General features: G+C 37.3%; 1 protein-coding gene across 3 annotated transcripts in view; it reads right to left on the bottom strand.

Annotated features, from left to right (window-relative positions):
- Fndc3b (fibronectin type III domain containing 3B) overlaps positions 1-17,502 on the bottom strand; it is a 334,288-nt gene that overhangs the window by 154,668 nt on the left and 162,118 nt on the right. For all 3 annotated transcript variants that reach the window (XM_046422919.2, XM_046422923.2, XM_046422920.2), the window contains exon 4: positions 4,811-4,887. In XM_046422919.2, coding sequence (XP_046278875.1) covers positions 4,811-4,887 — 77 coding nt within the window. The remainder of the gene's footprint in view (positions 1-4,810; positions 4,888-17,502) is intronic.

Below are 17,502 nucleotides of genomic sequence, written 5' to 3'. Positions count from 1 at the left end.
TATTAGAGATAAGCAGGCACACCACACACCCACACTGCCAGAAAGTAATACATCCATCAAGACAGGCCCTGCTGCTGACTTTGAGATCACATCAGAGCAGGAAAGAAATCAGTATAATCGGAAATGCCTGGTTTGCAATCCTGGCTCTAGTCAGGGCCTCAGCTTCCTCATCTATAAAGTTAGGCTGATGAGAAATAGAGACATAACTAATTCATTTAGCATGGTGCACAGCATACACAGTAAGTACTACCACTGTTACCACAAAGAATAGCACGAAAGTAAGTGGGGCCAGCTGACTCATTATTTGCCAATTCGTAAATGGGACAAGTCACTGCCTCTTCTTTGTTAACAGCTTTACTGAAATATAGTTTTATACCATCAAATACACACTTTTAGAGTTTAGTACATTACAGAATTAAATGACCACTATCTACTTTCAAAACATTTTCATCACCCCAAAACAAATACTATACCCATTAGCAATTGGTCACTCCCATTATTCCCTCTCTCAGCTCTGACAACCATTAGTTCTCAATGGATTTGCCCACCATGAACATTTCATATAAATGGAATGATGCAATATGCAACTTTTGTGACTGAATGACTTTTTTTCACTTAATATGTAGTCTTCAAAGTTTCTCCATTTTTCAGCATAAATCTGTAATTCATTCTTTCTTATGGCTGAATAATCACTATATAGATCACATTACACTTACTCAAGTGCCCTTTGAAGCTCAAAATTTTCCAAATAAGTTGATAGAAAACTGGACTGCTCCCACTTTGAGGTCATTATAATGCTGCTATGAATATTCATGTACAAGTTTTTACATGGTCAGGTTTTCCAGTCCTTGGTTACATAACTAGGAGTACAACTGCTGGGTCCTATGGTAACTCTATATTTAACCTTTGAGAAATTGCCAGAATGTTTTCCAAAGTAGAAACACATATTGACCACACACAGTGAGTGTATTAGTATTCCAATTTTCCTATCTCCTCAACAACAGGTGTTAGATTTCTTTTTTTAAAAAACTATAGCCATCTTACTAAGTGTGAAGTACACTGCATGGTAGTTCTAATTTGCATTTCTTTGATGGCTAATGATGTTGAACATCTTCTTTTTCTCCCCTACTCCCCAAATACTGAGGACTGAACCCAGGCTCACTACCACTGAGGTACATCCCCAGCCATTTTTAATTTTTATCTATCTATCTATTCATTTATTGAGACAGGGTCTGGTTAAATTACCCAGGCTGGCCTTGATCTTGAGATGTTCTTGCCACAGCCTCTTGAGTGTATGGGATTACAGGTATGAGCCGCAGCCACTGAGCATCTTTTCAAGTATTAATTGGCTACTTCTATATCTTCTTTGGAGAAATAGCTACTCCAAGTCCTTAACACATTTTGTGTTGTCTTTTTATTCTTCAGTTAGAAGAGCTCTTTGTATATTCTAGACACAGGTCTCTTCTTTCATATATGATTTGCACATACTTTCTCTCATTCTATGAGTTTGCTTTTCATTTTTTTATAGTGCCCTTTGAAGCACAAAATTTTCCAATTTGGACACATGTCAAATTTATCTGTTTTTTCTTTTGTTGCTCATGCTTTTGCTGTCACATATAAGAATCCATTGCCTAATCTAAGGTTATAGAATTTTACTCCTAAAGTCTTGCAGTTTTAGTTCTCATATTTATAATGTTTTAATTTTTGCATATGACGTGAAGATTCAACTTTATGCTTTTTGCACATGTCAATCAATATCCAGTTGTCCCAGCGCCATTTGTTGAAGATTACTTTTTCCTCCACTGAATTATCTTGGCACTTCTCTCTCTTTTAAATACACATGCACAGCATTTCAATACTTGCAGGTATAGATCAGTCTGATCTCGTTGTTTTACAGCTCTTAGGAACTACATTGCTATACTTGAGCCTATAAATCTTTGAAACATACACATGAACCTCTCCTACACAGTCATGCACTGCTTCTGAGAAATGCATCATTAGACAATTTCATCACTGTGTATAAGAGTGTACTTATACCAACCAAGTATGATGTCACAAGTGGATACAGTCTTCCAGGACTGCCATTGTTTATGCAGACTGTCACTGTCCAAAATGTTGTGTGACACAAGAATGTATGTAAGCTTCAACAATAATGTTTATTGTGTACTATGTGCCAGGCAGTATTTCAGATACAGAGATACAATCCACATGAGGCAATAAGAGTTCTTGGGAATGATTATGAAAAACACTGTTTTCCATGACAGAGATGGGGACAGATTGCTTCGAAGGTGCCAAAAGATTTTAATTTTGTGACTCTTTACACAACTGCATGACAACAATATATTCCACTCCTCAGATCTCCTAGTGATGGCAAGTCTCCTGTGACATTTTATACTCGGTTCTACCCTCCTTGTTTTTTTGAATTGTGTATGCTACCAGTTTTAAAGATGTGGTACACACATCAGATTGGCTTCTCAATTCAGTTTTCTCCACATTAACAATGTTTTTCTCAGATACGTTGCTATGACACAGCACTAAAGATAATATCTGTCACTGTCACTGAAAGTCAATAAACTCTGGGCCCATCTTCTGGTTAAGAAGCTCAATTAAAACAGTTGTGCATGTGTCTACAGACTTCCTATTCTTGTTGTTTAATGGCACAAAAATGTTGCATTTTTACTATTCCTTCTAGCATTTTCTGCTATAATCATCAACTGGGAAGAAGTGTCACCATGCTTCCACCATCAGTTTTTATTTTTTTTTAGTTGTAGTTGTACACAATACCTTTATTTTATTTATTTATTTTTAATTCATGTAGTGCTGAGGATAGAACCCAAAGCCATGCATGTGCTAGGTGAGTGTTCTATCACTGAGCCACAACCCCAGCCCCCACCATTAGTTTTTTGGTTGTTTGTTTGTTTTAATTAGTTATACATGACAGTAGAATGATGTATCATACGATGAACAAATATACTTTCTTTTCAGCACCACCTGGCTCCTTCTCTAAAATAGACCATATCTTAGGCCACAAAGCAACTTTTAGTAAATAAATTTTAAAAAGAGAGAGATAATACCCTACATTCTATCAGTCCAGAATGGAATGAAATTAGAAATCAACGATAAAATAAAAAATAGAAGCCGTCATTAGTTTTTGAAAGAGAGTTTACAGTTCTTCTTTTACTCTATTTTGATTTTCAATAGAAGTTTTTTTAGAATCAGAAATAGATCAAGGTGAAAATTTCTCCATTTTGCCTAGGACTTTCAATAAATGTTTTGCTTTTAATACAATCATAGCAATACCACTAGCATGTTCAGATTTTAACTGGTATTCTATTCTTTAAATAGACCTTCAGCATAAAAGGAGGTATTTTTGCCATCACAATGGTGAGAACTGCACAGTGTTCAATGGAATGAAACCTTAAAATTAATAAGTAGGGGACAGAATGGAATTCTACATTCCTTGTTATTTTAATTGACTGGTGATATGAATACCACTCATCATCTCATGCTCCTGCTGGAAAAAGCTGTTCTGTGCCCTTCCTCCCTCCACTGATTCTTATTTACAAAGACTCATTTAAAACAAGTCATTTATTTTCAACAGTGAGAAAACTGGCCAACAATGTGGCTACATAAGGGGGGAGGGGAAGTCAAACCGACTCACATTTAAGTATAGAAAAAATGAAATCGTAGAGGCCATAGTATACTTTACACAGTAAAGAAGGTCACATTTTTATATCAGAGAAGGATGAATTCCTGATCGCTTCACCAATTTTCCTATATGGCTGCCAATTTTTTTTCATCCTACCACAAATCACTAAAAATAAAAAATTACAGCTTTTGGAACCATTTTAAAACCAGAAGCGGGGCTATGGATGTAGCTCAGTGACAGAGCACTTGCCTAGCATGTGAGAAACCCTAGGTTCAACTCCCGGACCACAAAGAAAAAAACTACAAAGGGGTGGGGGAGAAGAATATTAACCTAATTATTATCAGTTCTGGGCAGTAAAATGATTGATTTTTTAATATTCTTCTGGGGCTCTTTCCTAATTTTTTCCAATGCATATATGATATTCTTATTGTCAGGAAACAAAGAACAAAGGAGAAGGAAAGAAAGAAAAAAGAGTTAATTAGTGAAAGATTTGGAAAGATAATTGAGTGGCAAAAAACAGGGAGACAGCAGATTGTACTGGGCAGGACAAAAACTCAAGTATATACAGACACTCAATACTTTCGTAGCAACCTAAATCTTATCCAGTTATTGCAGTATAATTTTATACTTTAAAACTTTTTTTCTCTTCCAACACATTTATGAGATTGCAACTACCATCATTTTACTTAAGAGGAAACCAAAATTCAGAGAAATTTAAAGAAAAACAGTCAAGTTCTCATATATGCCTAGTAATTCACCAAGCCTAGATTGTGTCATATTATAAAGACATAGGACTCTTTAAAAAGAGGATAGACCATATTTATGTTAACAACGTCACCTTTGGTACATTTTACTAATTATGTCTATGAATATTTTTGCCAACCAATTGTAGCACAGATGGAAGTAAATTTCTAGAGAAGACTCCATGAAGGAATCACAACCAAATGATCAGATATATAATCCGAACCTGGCAGTGCGGCCTTTTGTTTCCCTCTTATACTTTATGGCACTACAAGTGGGAAGTGCCATAAAGTATAATGATGGCAACCCTAGTATTACGATAATTAAATCAAGCAATGAAATAAATTTCAGAAGACTAAACATATATTTTGTTGGAACAGTGGTAGCAGATATAGTGGAGAAGTTCATCAAATACTGTACCTGTGAGATATAACCTGGAGGCACATGGATGGGAGGAATGGATCCATTAGGTGACATCATGGGAACTTCAGCAGGCCCTAAAAGAGGTAAAAGCAAGGTATTAATAGTTGAAGAAACATACATTATTCAAAATAATCATTTATACTTTTAATGTGCTATACGAACTAAAGGTAATCATTTATTTGTCTTTAATAACTAGCATATTCTACCTTACTGAAACTATAAAGAAAAGGAATTTTCTAGCTATTTAATTAAAGGAAAGCAAGCAAAAACTACCTCCCCTGCAAAAAATAGTCATCTTTATAAATAATTAATGGACCCACATGCCTCAAGTTCTATAATCCAAGACTGCTCAGATAAGAGTAGTCTATAAGAATGGTGCAAACAGTTTCTTTATTCCTTTAAAAATGTATTGTTAATAAATGTTAAATTTTAAAAATATTTTTTTCGTTGTTGATGGACCTTTGTTTTATTTATTTGTATGTGATTCTGAGAATCAAACCCAGTGCCTCACACATGTTAGGTAAGCGTACTACCACTGAGTCACAATTCCAGCCCCTTAAGGTAAATTTTTAAATGGTCTTCCTTCTTCTGGTTTAAAAAGCTCCCATAGATTTAGAATTTATAATTTTCAGTTAAATTTTTATTTTCAGTAAGTTACTACAATATTTAATTACTTTGACAGAGTAAAAGAAACATAAAATATTTCAAAGCAGCTTCATTTGATATCTCTCTTATAAAACAGGGAGGAAAAAAATAAATCAGGCACTATTAGGAATACTCATTCGTAATTCATCTGAATTATTTCAAAGTAAAGCATTAAATTAACAAGAGGTTAGTTTCAAAATATTTGATTTAATGAATATTAATCACATGTCTAAGGCAAACTAGTGAATGGCAAGGTCAACACTAAGACACAGTTTGAGTTAATGTTTAATTACAAGGAAACTGATTGTCATAACATCAAAATCAATTTGACATCCTTCAAAAGACACTATGATTAAACTGTTTCCCCATTCCTTAGGAAAACCAAAGGGTTTTCCAAGGTTTTCCATTTGGTAATTGGCTCTCCTATTTAACCCCAACCCCATGTCAATCCAAAGCATGGGTTTTTTTGTCTGGGATGCGACTTCCTGGCTCCAAGCACCTTGTGTTGTTTATTTGCTTTCTCCTAATGTGTGTTGTGCTGCTGGCAATGAAAATTGCTCAGCTGAAACAAAAACCAAGAGAAATACAACATTTTATTTGGCAAAAGAAGACAGATCCTGTCACCCAGTGCTGCATTTACATTTAAGCATAATGACCTTTCACATCAGAGCACAATCCAGTGTTTTGACTACTACACAAGAGAGGAGGCAGTGCAGGGGTTGGGGGTGCAGGGACACTGGCATGCACATGAACTGGTCAGCAAATGCAGGGAATAAACACAGGAGCAGGGCAGAAAAAAATGCATAACATTCAAGTGAAATTCCAAAGGATAAGGTTTCACTTCAAGTTCATGAACAACTCACCAGATCACTAAACAATCTGATCATCTCTATATCTGTACAAAACCCACAGTGGTCTTTCACATGTTAACACACTGGCAATAATTTAAAGTAACAAAAAGAGAATAGCATAGAATGGGTCACTGGGAACTGCAGCATATAGCTCAGTACAGAAAATAGGTTTACCATAAGTAAGGCCTTGGGTTCATTCACCCGACTCGCCCATCCCCTCCCCCAAAAAACTGAATGAATATTGCATGACCCCCTTTTATTTTTCAGTAAATTTAAGCTGAAACATCCACCAATCACTGAAGGCACTAGGTTCCAATTCTTATTTCTTATTTCATATTAAGCTTTAGCATTTTCCCCATAGCCATCAAGATATCTAGGTATTTACTTCATATTCTTATTTGAATTGACTCACATAAAAGAAATCATATACAACTATTTCAGCATCAGCCTGAGCACAATCTGTGAAATCAAGGACTGAGGCACTCTGCACAGTGCAGGTGTTAGTAGGATGCCTGGTTTTATGTCTAAGTTTACTATTCATACTGTCTGTGTGACCTTGAACAATTAATTCATGTAGCCTCTTGGAACCTCACTTCTCAAAAGTTATAAGTGAGAATAACCATTCCTATTTCAAAGGGTCAACTTTTGGTTGATTTGCTTGTTTTGCAATACTGGGGATAGAATCCGGGGGATTCTATCACTACATTATATCCCCAGCCTTCTGTATCTTTTATTCTTGAGACAGGGTCTCACTAAATTGCCCACGCTGACCATAAACTTGAGCTCCTTCCTGCCTCAGCCTCCCACATATCTGGGATTATAGGTGTGCACCATGGGGCCCAGATAATTATAAAGTCAAATTTAAAGATTAAACTGAATAATACATGTTAGTTTGCTTAAAATAATATGTGGCACAATAATCACTCAACAAAATGTTACTGATCATTATTTTTTATGACGATTTTTTAATTTTACTGACAATTTTTTGTTAAAATCACATTTTTTTGGTACTAAATTTAAAAAATATTCTATAACACTGTAACACATAGAATCATAAGTTTTTTGACTTCTGGGGCAATCCTTCTTCCTCAGTAAAATATCCAACATTTCAGAGTACAGAGTGTGAACACCTCAATACAGTACTGCTTTTTAATCACCAAAATATATACCATGCAAACAGTCTCTTAACCCCAGGCATGACCCTTAAAACTGTTAAAGTCATTTGGGTAAAATGCTTTGAAGAATGTTAAGACAAGTAAGTGATTTACAGCAAGAAAATGTTTTCTTCCTTGGCCTTGATTTCAAGAGTAGTCAAATGACTTTACCATGCTTGTTCCCCCTTCCCCTTGTCACTGTCAACAAAACCATTTCAAAGGACAGTACAAGATATATAGTAATTGCCTTCAAAACACAACTGGGCCTTCGAACCCCCAGGGTTCCTCTCTTTCCTTGGGGTGGGGGGCATTGCACCCAGGCACTCAGGAGTTTATTTAAATCTATAAAATAAAGTCCCATTCACAATAGTAGCATGAGAAAGTTGTTATCTTCCTAAACAATTATCTCCCAGTGAGTTTACTACCTCTATTCAATTGTTTGTGTTTGTGAATGTATCTAGACTATTGTAATCCTTCCCTAATGAAAACACAAATATCCCTTCCTAAACATCTAGGGTTAGGTTCCTCTTAATCTTTCAATCCATATGCTCATAACAAAACTTAATGGCTAGAGTCTTTTTTAAAAATATTCTTATTCAAACACTGGCTATATTAAAAGGAAAAAATAAAAGGCCACACAATCTCTCAAGGAAACCATTTTGTTCCTTGACTATCTTGGGAAATTATTAAAGTATCAGACTTTTTTCAAATTAGAATTTTAAAAATCTCCTATGGCATCTGGAATACTTTTAATTAAAACATACTGTTAACACATTGGCAATAATTTAAAGTAACAAAAAGAGAATAGCATAGAATGGGTCACTGGGAACTGCAGCGTATAGCTCAGTACAGAATTACTTAATTAATTAAACACACTGGTTACATACAGGTAGGTTGATGCAGACATGTAAATACACATAGATGAAATAATTTGAAGACAAAAAGCACACAAACATATACTATATAATTAGGGTGTCATTTTTTTCTTTCAACACTAAGATACTTAGTTAGGGACTGGATAAACTCTTCCAATGGGCAGATGAAAAATGTCATAAATACAGTTTCTAGAACTGGAACTAGAATGTTTATTTAGAGCAGAGTAACTCCATGAAGAAAATGGATTAGCAAATTCAATCAGTTTCAGGTTTTAGGCTGTGACTGCAATAATCAAGAATCCCTTGTTTTCCTTGAATAAAATGTGAGACACAAATGACATCCCATATTGGTTTACAGAAAACATTTAACTATAATACACAAATACATAATCCAACATATTAAAAGTCTAGCCTTTGTTAATGTACAATTTTTCATTTACTTACACCAAACCTTAAACCAAAAAGGTTGGTGAGCAGCTTAATTATTCAATCGACAATAGCTGATGCAATGATCCGGTGACTTTATTCACACATCACAGACTAAAGCAAAGTCCAGCTACATGGTTCTTTTGGAACCACATACTCTCAGAGAACTCCCCAGCTCCCACCAAAGCTGAAGGCCATTCTGCCTCACCTTGTTTCCTCCCTGCAACTAGGAATACCCCCAGACTTCACCCATCCAGATGACTTGCTCCACTGCTATCTTCAGAACACTTAACCATTATGGAAGCAGACCTAACTAAACTAACTCAAGGTGAATGTACAAATAAGAACAGAAGTCTGAAAGGGGTGGAAACTAGGAACCTGGTGTACAAATCATCACTTAAACCAACCACCAATAAATTAATTATACTACAATTTTAGACATTTTTAAGTAATTTTAAAACCTAGTACTGCCTCTGGGTACTGGGGGCTGAATCTAGGAGGGCTTGACCACTGGCATCCTCAGCCTTTTTATTTTTTTGAGACAGATTCTCCCTAAGATGCTGAGGTTCTCCCTAAATTACTGAGGCTGGCCTCAAACTTATGATCATTGTGCCTCAGCCTCCTGACTAGCTAGGATTATAGGCATGTACCATGTCACCCAGAAAGCTAAATATTCACCATAGGTAAACTGGTAGTGAATAAATCAAATCCATTATTGTGCTTGTCCATAAACTGGTACTTGTGTCTCCAAATGGCTATTTTTAACACTAGCCCTTAGCAGCAACAGATCATTTTTCCCTTGTTAACTTCAATATCTTATTCAAAAAAGGATATAAGAAAGCTGAGATCACAATACAGCAAGATAAAAAATAAGAAAATGTAGCAAAGGTGAAATATTATGTGATAAAACTCAATATATCCTACAAAAGCAATTCTTGAATCTTACTAAATACCTAAAGAAGAGAAATTCTTACTGGAAGAGGTAGCCACAAAGATAAGGAAAAGGCTAGTAGGTAAAGCAGATAATTATGGTCAAAGTAATTATCAGAACAAATGGTCTAAATGAAAGCACATGTGCTATTTGCCATGGGTCTAAGATGAAATACAAAACATGCCAAGTCTCCTGAAAAATCTCAGAAATGTTTAATAATGAATCTCAAATTATTTGTGGTGATTCAAGATTCTTACACAAGCTCAGAGTTTATGTTGAGCCCTTGCCTGGCAAAAATGAGGCCCTGGGTTGGTTCCCCAGCACTGCAAACATGATCATGATGATGATGATGATAATGATGATGATGATGATGATGATGATGATAATGATGATGATGATGATGATGATGATGATGATGATACCATATAGAGGGAACTCAGACTGGCTGGGGAGGGGGTGGAGAGAAATGGGGGAAAATCTTGGGTTCAGGGTTTCTTTTAGGGCGATGTGGAGAGCCATTCTCACACGTGACTGGGCGACTCCCGGTTTGGGTCTGAGGCGATCTGCTGCGTCGGAGCTTTCCCGGCCCTCTCCTTGTTGAGAGCCACAGCCGAAGGGGCCCCAGCAAACTTCCAGATGCCAGCAAACTTCCAGCTGCCGGCTGATGATTGGCTCACAGCGGCCCCAGCAACATCTAGCTGATTGGCTCCTCGGCCCCAGCAACATCTAGCTGATTGGCTCCTCTGCGGTGATGCTCATTGGGCTGTTTCCCTGCCCTTTCAGACCACGGAGCTGCTCATTGGGGGACTTTTTTGGCTCCACCCACATGACTCAGCCAATCGGCCTCAAGAGCAGGAGGATTGTGGGAGGTGGAGAGAAGCTTGTGAGGGAGAGAGAGGCTTGTGGAAAGCCGGTGGTGGCAGTTGAGGCTCTGAGGGTTTTTCCTGAGAGGCTGTTTTGTTTGGCGTGTGTGGTTCTAAAAATAAAGTTAGTTTCTTTTGACAAGTGGCTCCTGATTGTGCCCAGCCAGACTGCGGCATTTGGTAGCCCGCACGGGGAGCGACTGAGGGTAAGTGAACTGCTCGGCCCTGAGGGCAGGGCAAGAGGATGGGTAGCCATTTTAAGATTCTTCTTTTGTTATTTTGTTTCACTTTTGTTTTAAGTTGCCTGTCCCTGGAGATGTGTAAGATGGAAGAAAAACCGCTCACATCTGAGGAACAGATAGGGAGAAAGGACGGATGGACATTTCAGGAGGCTATTATAATGATTTTGTGTTGTTCCAATTTTGTTTCACTCAGTTTCAGTTTTGTTAGGCGTTATCTTGTTGGGTTGTATTATAGTAGAAATACGGGATCAGAAATTAGTAAAAAACAAACTGAAAGAGTGTTAAGTAAATTGTTAGAGGAAGGAGGCATCTCAGTAAAATCAAGAACAATCAGGGCATACGTTGATACAATACAAAAATGTAGCCCATGGCTTTTTAAGGAGGAGTTGTTAAATATATCACAATGGAACCATCATGGTGAAGATTTAAAAAGAATAGAAAAGAAAAGCCCAGGGACTCTGCCAGTTGGCACATTGCCATTGTGGACGTTCATATCTTGTTTGCTTAGTCCAAAGCCTTCAGTTAAGACAAAGGTAGAGGAAGGAGAAGACATATTGATTCAAGTAAAAGAGAAGGTCTCTCAAGTTAGTCAGACAGAGGAAAAGATTCAAGTAAAAGAGAAGGCCTCTCAAGCTAGTCAGACAGAGAAAGAAAGTGTAAAACAGAAAAAGCCATCAGGGGGAAAGTTACAACAGGAGACTGCTACTAACACCTTTCTATCACCAGAGGACGTAAGTGTCCAACTAACAAGGCCACCTCCATATGCTGGGAGGTCCCCAACCCTCGCAGTTGATAGTTGGGATCCTGAGACAAGATCTCAAATATTAACATGCCCTGTATTTGAGGCAGGAGGGCAGCGATTTTACCAAGTTTTAAATTTCAAAACAGTGAAGCAGCTAAAAGAGGCTGTAACAACCTATGGTCCTCAAGCACCCTTCACTGTAAGCATGGTCGAATCCATTAACAACTTGAACATGACGCCAGCAGATTGGGCTAATATGTGTAAAGCTGTGCTAAATGGAGGACAATACCTGTTATGGAAGGTTGACAATGAGGAATTTTGCAAGGAGACGGCTAGGCGAAATGCAGCAGCTGGTTATCCTCAGAGAAATCTAGATATGTTGTTAGGAAAGGGACCTTATGAGGATCAGCAGCAACAAATTGCATATGATCCTGGCGTATACGCACAAATTGCTGCAGATGCAATTAAGGCATGGAAGACTTTACAAGGACATGGAGGTTTACAAGGTCAATTATCTAAGGTAATACAAGGAGCTAATGAACCTTATGCTGAATTTGTAGATAGGCTTATTCAAACAGCTACCAGAGTTTTTGGGAATACAGAACAAGCAATGCCATTACTAAAACACCTGGCTTATGAGCAAGCGAATCGTTGGTGCAGAGATATCATTAGACCATGGAAACATGAAGATTTAAACACATATATTAAATTATGTAGAGAAATTAATGAACAAGAGCAAGTCGTGGCAGCTGCAGTAAAACAGGCTTTAGATGCCAGAGACATTAATGAACAAGGGCAAATTGTGGCAGCTGCAGTAAAACAGGCTTTAGATGCCAGGCCAAGAACATGCTACAATTGTGAACAAACAGGACATTTTAAAAGGAATTGCCCCATTGGAGGAGGGTTTAACAAAACTAGGTACCAAAGGAGTAGAATACCAGGTATTTGCCCACGATGCCGTAGAGGGAGACATTGGGCTAATGAATGCCGTTCTCAAACCACCATAGAGGGTACTCCATTATCAAAAAACGAACAAGGACCAGGTGTTTATCCACGATATCGTGGAGAAAGGCATCGGGCTCCATTGCCAAAAAATGGACAGGGGGGCCCAATGCTCCGGGGCCCGAAACCACAAATATACGGAGCACTGGAGGAACCCAGCAACCCCATCAGGGTAGTGCCCAGGACACATTGTCCATCAGATCCCTCATCAGACAAACCAGAGGGAGCGCAGGGTTGGACATCTGCGCCTCCACCAGAGCAGTACTAACTCCAGAGATGGGAGTTCAAATCATTCCCACAGGGGTGAAAGGACCTCTTCCCAAAGGAACAGTAGGCTTATTATTGGGACGCAGCTCTTCTACTCTAAAAGGACTTATGATAAGTCCTGGGGTAATTGATCCCGATTATGAAGGTGAAATAAAAATTATAGCCAGTTCTCCAAAGGGTATATCAGTAATTTCACCAGGAGATAGAATAGCACAGTTACTAATAATACCCAGCCTACATGATAAATTTTCCAGTCGTACTGTAGAAAGAGGTTCCAAGGGATTAGGCTCCACAGGTGTAGATTGGGCTATGCTTTCTTTAAATTTAGATTCTCGCCCCATGCTAAAACTAAATATTCAAGGACATGAATTTAATGGGCTACTGGATACAGGTGCAGACCTTAGCATCATCTCTCGTCAAGAATGGCCAAAACATTGGCCATTACAACAAGCCACTCAAACGCTTCGAGGCCTAGGAGTGGCAACTAATCCCCATAGAAGTGCAATGGTATTAGATTGGAAGGATCCTGAAGGATGTGAAGGAACTATACAGCCATATGTATTGGATCATCTTCCTATAAATTTATGGGGACGAGATGTCCTAGATCAATTAGGTTTGACATTAACAAATAACATCAACCAAAATGCACCCACTATTATGACTAGACAAGGTTTTAGGAAAGGAAAAAGATTAGAAAAACAAGAACAAGGTATAGCAGCACCAATACAAATAGATCAAGGAACAGAAAGACATGGGTTGGATTTTCAGAAAGGGCCACTGAGACAATAAAAATTACTTGGAAATCAGAAAGACCAGTATGGGTTCCTCAGTGGCCCCTGACTAAAGAAAAGATACAAGCAGCCCATGACCTGGTCAAACAACAATTAGCGGAAGGACATATACAACCTTCTGTATCTCCCCATAATACTCCCATTTTTGTCATCAAAAAGAAATCTGGTAAATGGAGATTATTGCAAGATTTAAGAGCCATTAATAATGAGATGGTCATTATGGGACCTGCTCAATCAGGGATTCCTCAGTTGTCTGCTTTGCCAAAAACCTGGTATGTTTTAGTTATAGATATTAAAGATTGTTTTTTTTCAATTCCAATTCATCCTGAGGATAGTCCACGTTTTGCATTTACTATCCCTGCACTGAATCATGAAGGTCCTGATCAGAGATATGAATGGAAAGTACTCCCTCAAGGGATGGCTAACAGCCCAACTATGTGTCAAATTTATGTTAACAAAGTAATCCAGCCACTTAGAAATCAAAATCCTGAACTACAAATATTTCACTATATGGATGATGTATTATTAGCACACAAAGATAAAAACACATTGCTAGAATGTTATGCCACACTTACAAACTTATTAAAAAATTATAATCTAGAGATAGCAATAGATAAAGTACAATTAAATTTTCCAATTAATTATTTAGGAGTTCTATTATCCTCAACCATGGTCCGTCCACCAAAAATTCAAATACGAGTAGATCAACTCAAATCACTTAATGACTTTCAAAAGTTATTAGGAGACATAAATTGGATAAGGCCTTATTTAGGTATACCAACAGGAGAGTTGGGACCTTTATTTGATATCCTAAAAGGTCCATCAGATCCAAATTCACCCCGAATGTTAACGCCTGAAGCAAGAAAGGCATTAAAAATCATTGAAACATATATGGAAAATATGCATTTGGATAGAATTGATATAAGTTTGCCTTTATTATTTATTGTACTACCAACAAAAAATATTCCTACAGGAGTATTTTGGCAAGAAGGTCCATTATTATGGATACATTTATCTTATTCTCCTAACACTATTCTTACTAGGTATCCTGAGGCTGTAGGACAATTAATACTCAAAGGAATAAAAGCAGCAAAGGGAGTGTTTGGAATTTCTCCCAATAAAATTATTACTCCATATACTATGAATCAAATTGATGAGTTAGCTAATGAGTTAAATACTTGGGCAATAATCATGTGCAAATCTAATGTTTCATTTGATAACCACTTACCATCTAATCCTTTATTGTCTTTTTGGTCATTGCATCCTGTAATTTTTCCAAAAATGACAAGAAAAACACCTATCATGAATGCTCCAAATATATTCACTGATGGGTCAAATAATGGTACAGCAGCAGTAGTTACCCCTGATCAAACTTTTACATTTTTAGTACCCAAACAATCAGCTCAAAAGGTAGAGCTTAATGCAGTTTTACAAGCTTTTGTGATGTTTAAAGATTCTGTATTTAATTTATTTTCTGATAGTCAGTATGTAGTTAATGCTATAGTATCTCTTGAAGATGCTGGTAGGATTTCCCCTTCTTCTACTGTTTTCTCTTTGCTTTCCACTATACAAAGTCTAATCTGGGACAGAAAAGATCCATTCTTTATAGGACATATCAGGGCACATACAGGATTGCCTGGAGCCCTTAGTTTGGGCAATGATTTAGCAGATAAAACTACACATGACATACATATTTTCTCTACACTAGAAGAAGCTACAAATTTTCATAAAAAGTTCCATGTCAATGCTAATACTTTACAAAAGCGTTTTAAAATAACTAAGGAACAAGCTAGACAAATAATAAAACAATGTCAAAATTGTGTGACCTTTTTACCACAAGTTAATCTTGGAGTCAATCCTAGAGGATTGACACCTAACCATATTTGGCAGATGGACGTCACACACTTGCCAGAATTTGGAAAATTAAAATATTTGCATGTTACAGTTGATACTTCTTCTGGATTTTTGATGGGCTCCCTTCATGCCGGAGAAAAAACTAAAGATGTTATAGCTCATTGCTTACAAAATTTTGCCACTGTGGGTGTTCCAAAACAGTTAAAAACAGATAATGCCCCTGGTTATACTTCTACCTCTTTTAAACAATTTTGCTCAACATTTGGCATTACTCATATAACAGGAATCCCATACAATCCACAGGGACAAGGCATAGTTGAAAGAGCTCATCAAACTATTAAAATGTACTTATTAAAGCAAAAAGAAGGAATTGGGAAGGGGTGTATATTCCCCAAAGATAAACTTAAAATAACCCTTTTTACTCTAAACTTTTTAAATTTGGATTCATCAGGACTTAGTGCTGCGGAAAGGCATATGTGTCCAAAAAATGTGCATAAGCCCAAGGTACTTTGGAAGGATATTCTAACAGGACAATGGAAAGGTCCTGACCCAGTAATTGTCTAGAGTCGGGGGTCTGTTTGTGTGTTTCCACAGGGAGAACAGCAGCCGATTTGGATTCCAGAGAGATTAACCAAGGTCCTGACCCAGTGATTGTCTGGAGTCGGGGGTCTGTTTATGTGTTTCCACAGGGAGAACAGCAGCCGATTTGGATTCCAGAAAGATTAACTAAAGCGATTTCTACAGACCAAAAAGAAGATGATTTGGCTCAAATCCATAACAACTGATATCCAAAACTCCAGTTTGGCTATTCTTACATCTGCAACAGAACCAGGATGCTTTTTTCAATATCTATTTTATTATTGCCCTTTGCCATATCATGAAGTTCTATTTTGTTTTTTGAGCTCATACAGACCTAGGTTAATGTTTTGCTGATCAGTTCTATTTTTTGACTATAGAGTTTTTAAACATTGCAATGGAGATTTCACCTGTAAAAAGTTATAAGGCCTTTACTATAATGTTATGTGTTGTATGTATTCTATTATGTGTGCACACCTGTGTTTTGTGTTATATGTTTGAATGTACGTATGTCCATATATCATATATGATGAGCGCTCATGATAAAATGGATCCAAATATTTTTTTTCACGTGATTTATATGGTTTAATTTAAATTGGGTAAACAACTGTTGAGGATTGTTTTAATATGTAAACAAAAAAGAAGGTTAACAGATCTGTTTGTTTACTTTCACCTTTCCTTTTCATTATATTTAATAATTCTCTTAAAGATAATGTAAATTGTTAAGAAAATTGTTTTCTTTTAGTGCCTTCTGTAATGTTATATAATTTTTTCTTTAGCCATTATTGCCAGAATTCCTATCTTCGATGAGAGAACCCGTCCGTGTAGGGGTGTGACTGACCACTGACCTCGGGGGCCAATCACTGACCCTGAGCTTGGAGTGCGGCCCCCCTCAACCTTCATTGGATGGAATTCTCCCCTGAATTTCTTGTTCCCCAATAAAAGGCTACTCCCTGGCGTGCTAGCTCTCTCTCTCTCCTGCTAGCCCTGAGTAATCCTTGCTGCCCTACGGGTGGTTCGAGGTGGGAGACAGAGAGGGGAGCCGTCTCGGACCTGGTCATAGAAAAAGGTAACTGAGTCTATGTGTTTTATTTCGATCTCACTAGCTAACTTTTATGCCAAGAATCTCATTAATGAAACCAATGCGCTGGCCGCATGGTGGAGGGCGATGGAAATGTTCTGGAACTAGACAGAGATATTTGTTGCATAACATTGTGAATGCATAAATGCATTAAATACCAAGTAATTAAACATCAATTTTACAGTATATATATTACACTTTAGTTTTTTAAAAAGACATTAAGCAGATAATTAAGAAAAGGTAAGATAGTAACACTGGGGTCACTAATAAACTATCAAAATAACTAAATCTAAATCTCCTAGTGCACATCTTCATTCCATAAGTATTCACATTGGGGAGGATGCTATTTCTAGACACCGTGCTATGCAAAAACCAGGAGATACATTCTC

This window comes from Marmota monax, unplaced genomic scaffold (genome assembly GCF_021218885.2).
Source record: "Marmota monax isolate L192 unplaced genomic scaffold, Marmota_monax_Labrador192_F-V1.1 WCK01_AAM20220418_F8-fsc00110, whole genome shotgun sequence".
NCBI classification, from domain to species: Eukaryota; Metazoa; Chordata; class Mammalia; order Rodentia; family Sciuridae; genus Marmota; species Marmota monax.
This window is presented reverse-complemented; position numbering and strand designations above follow the sequence as displayed.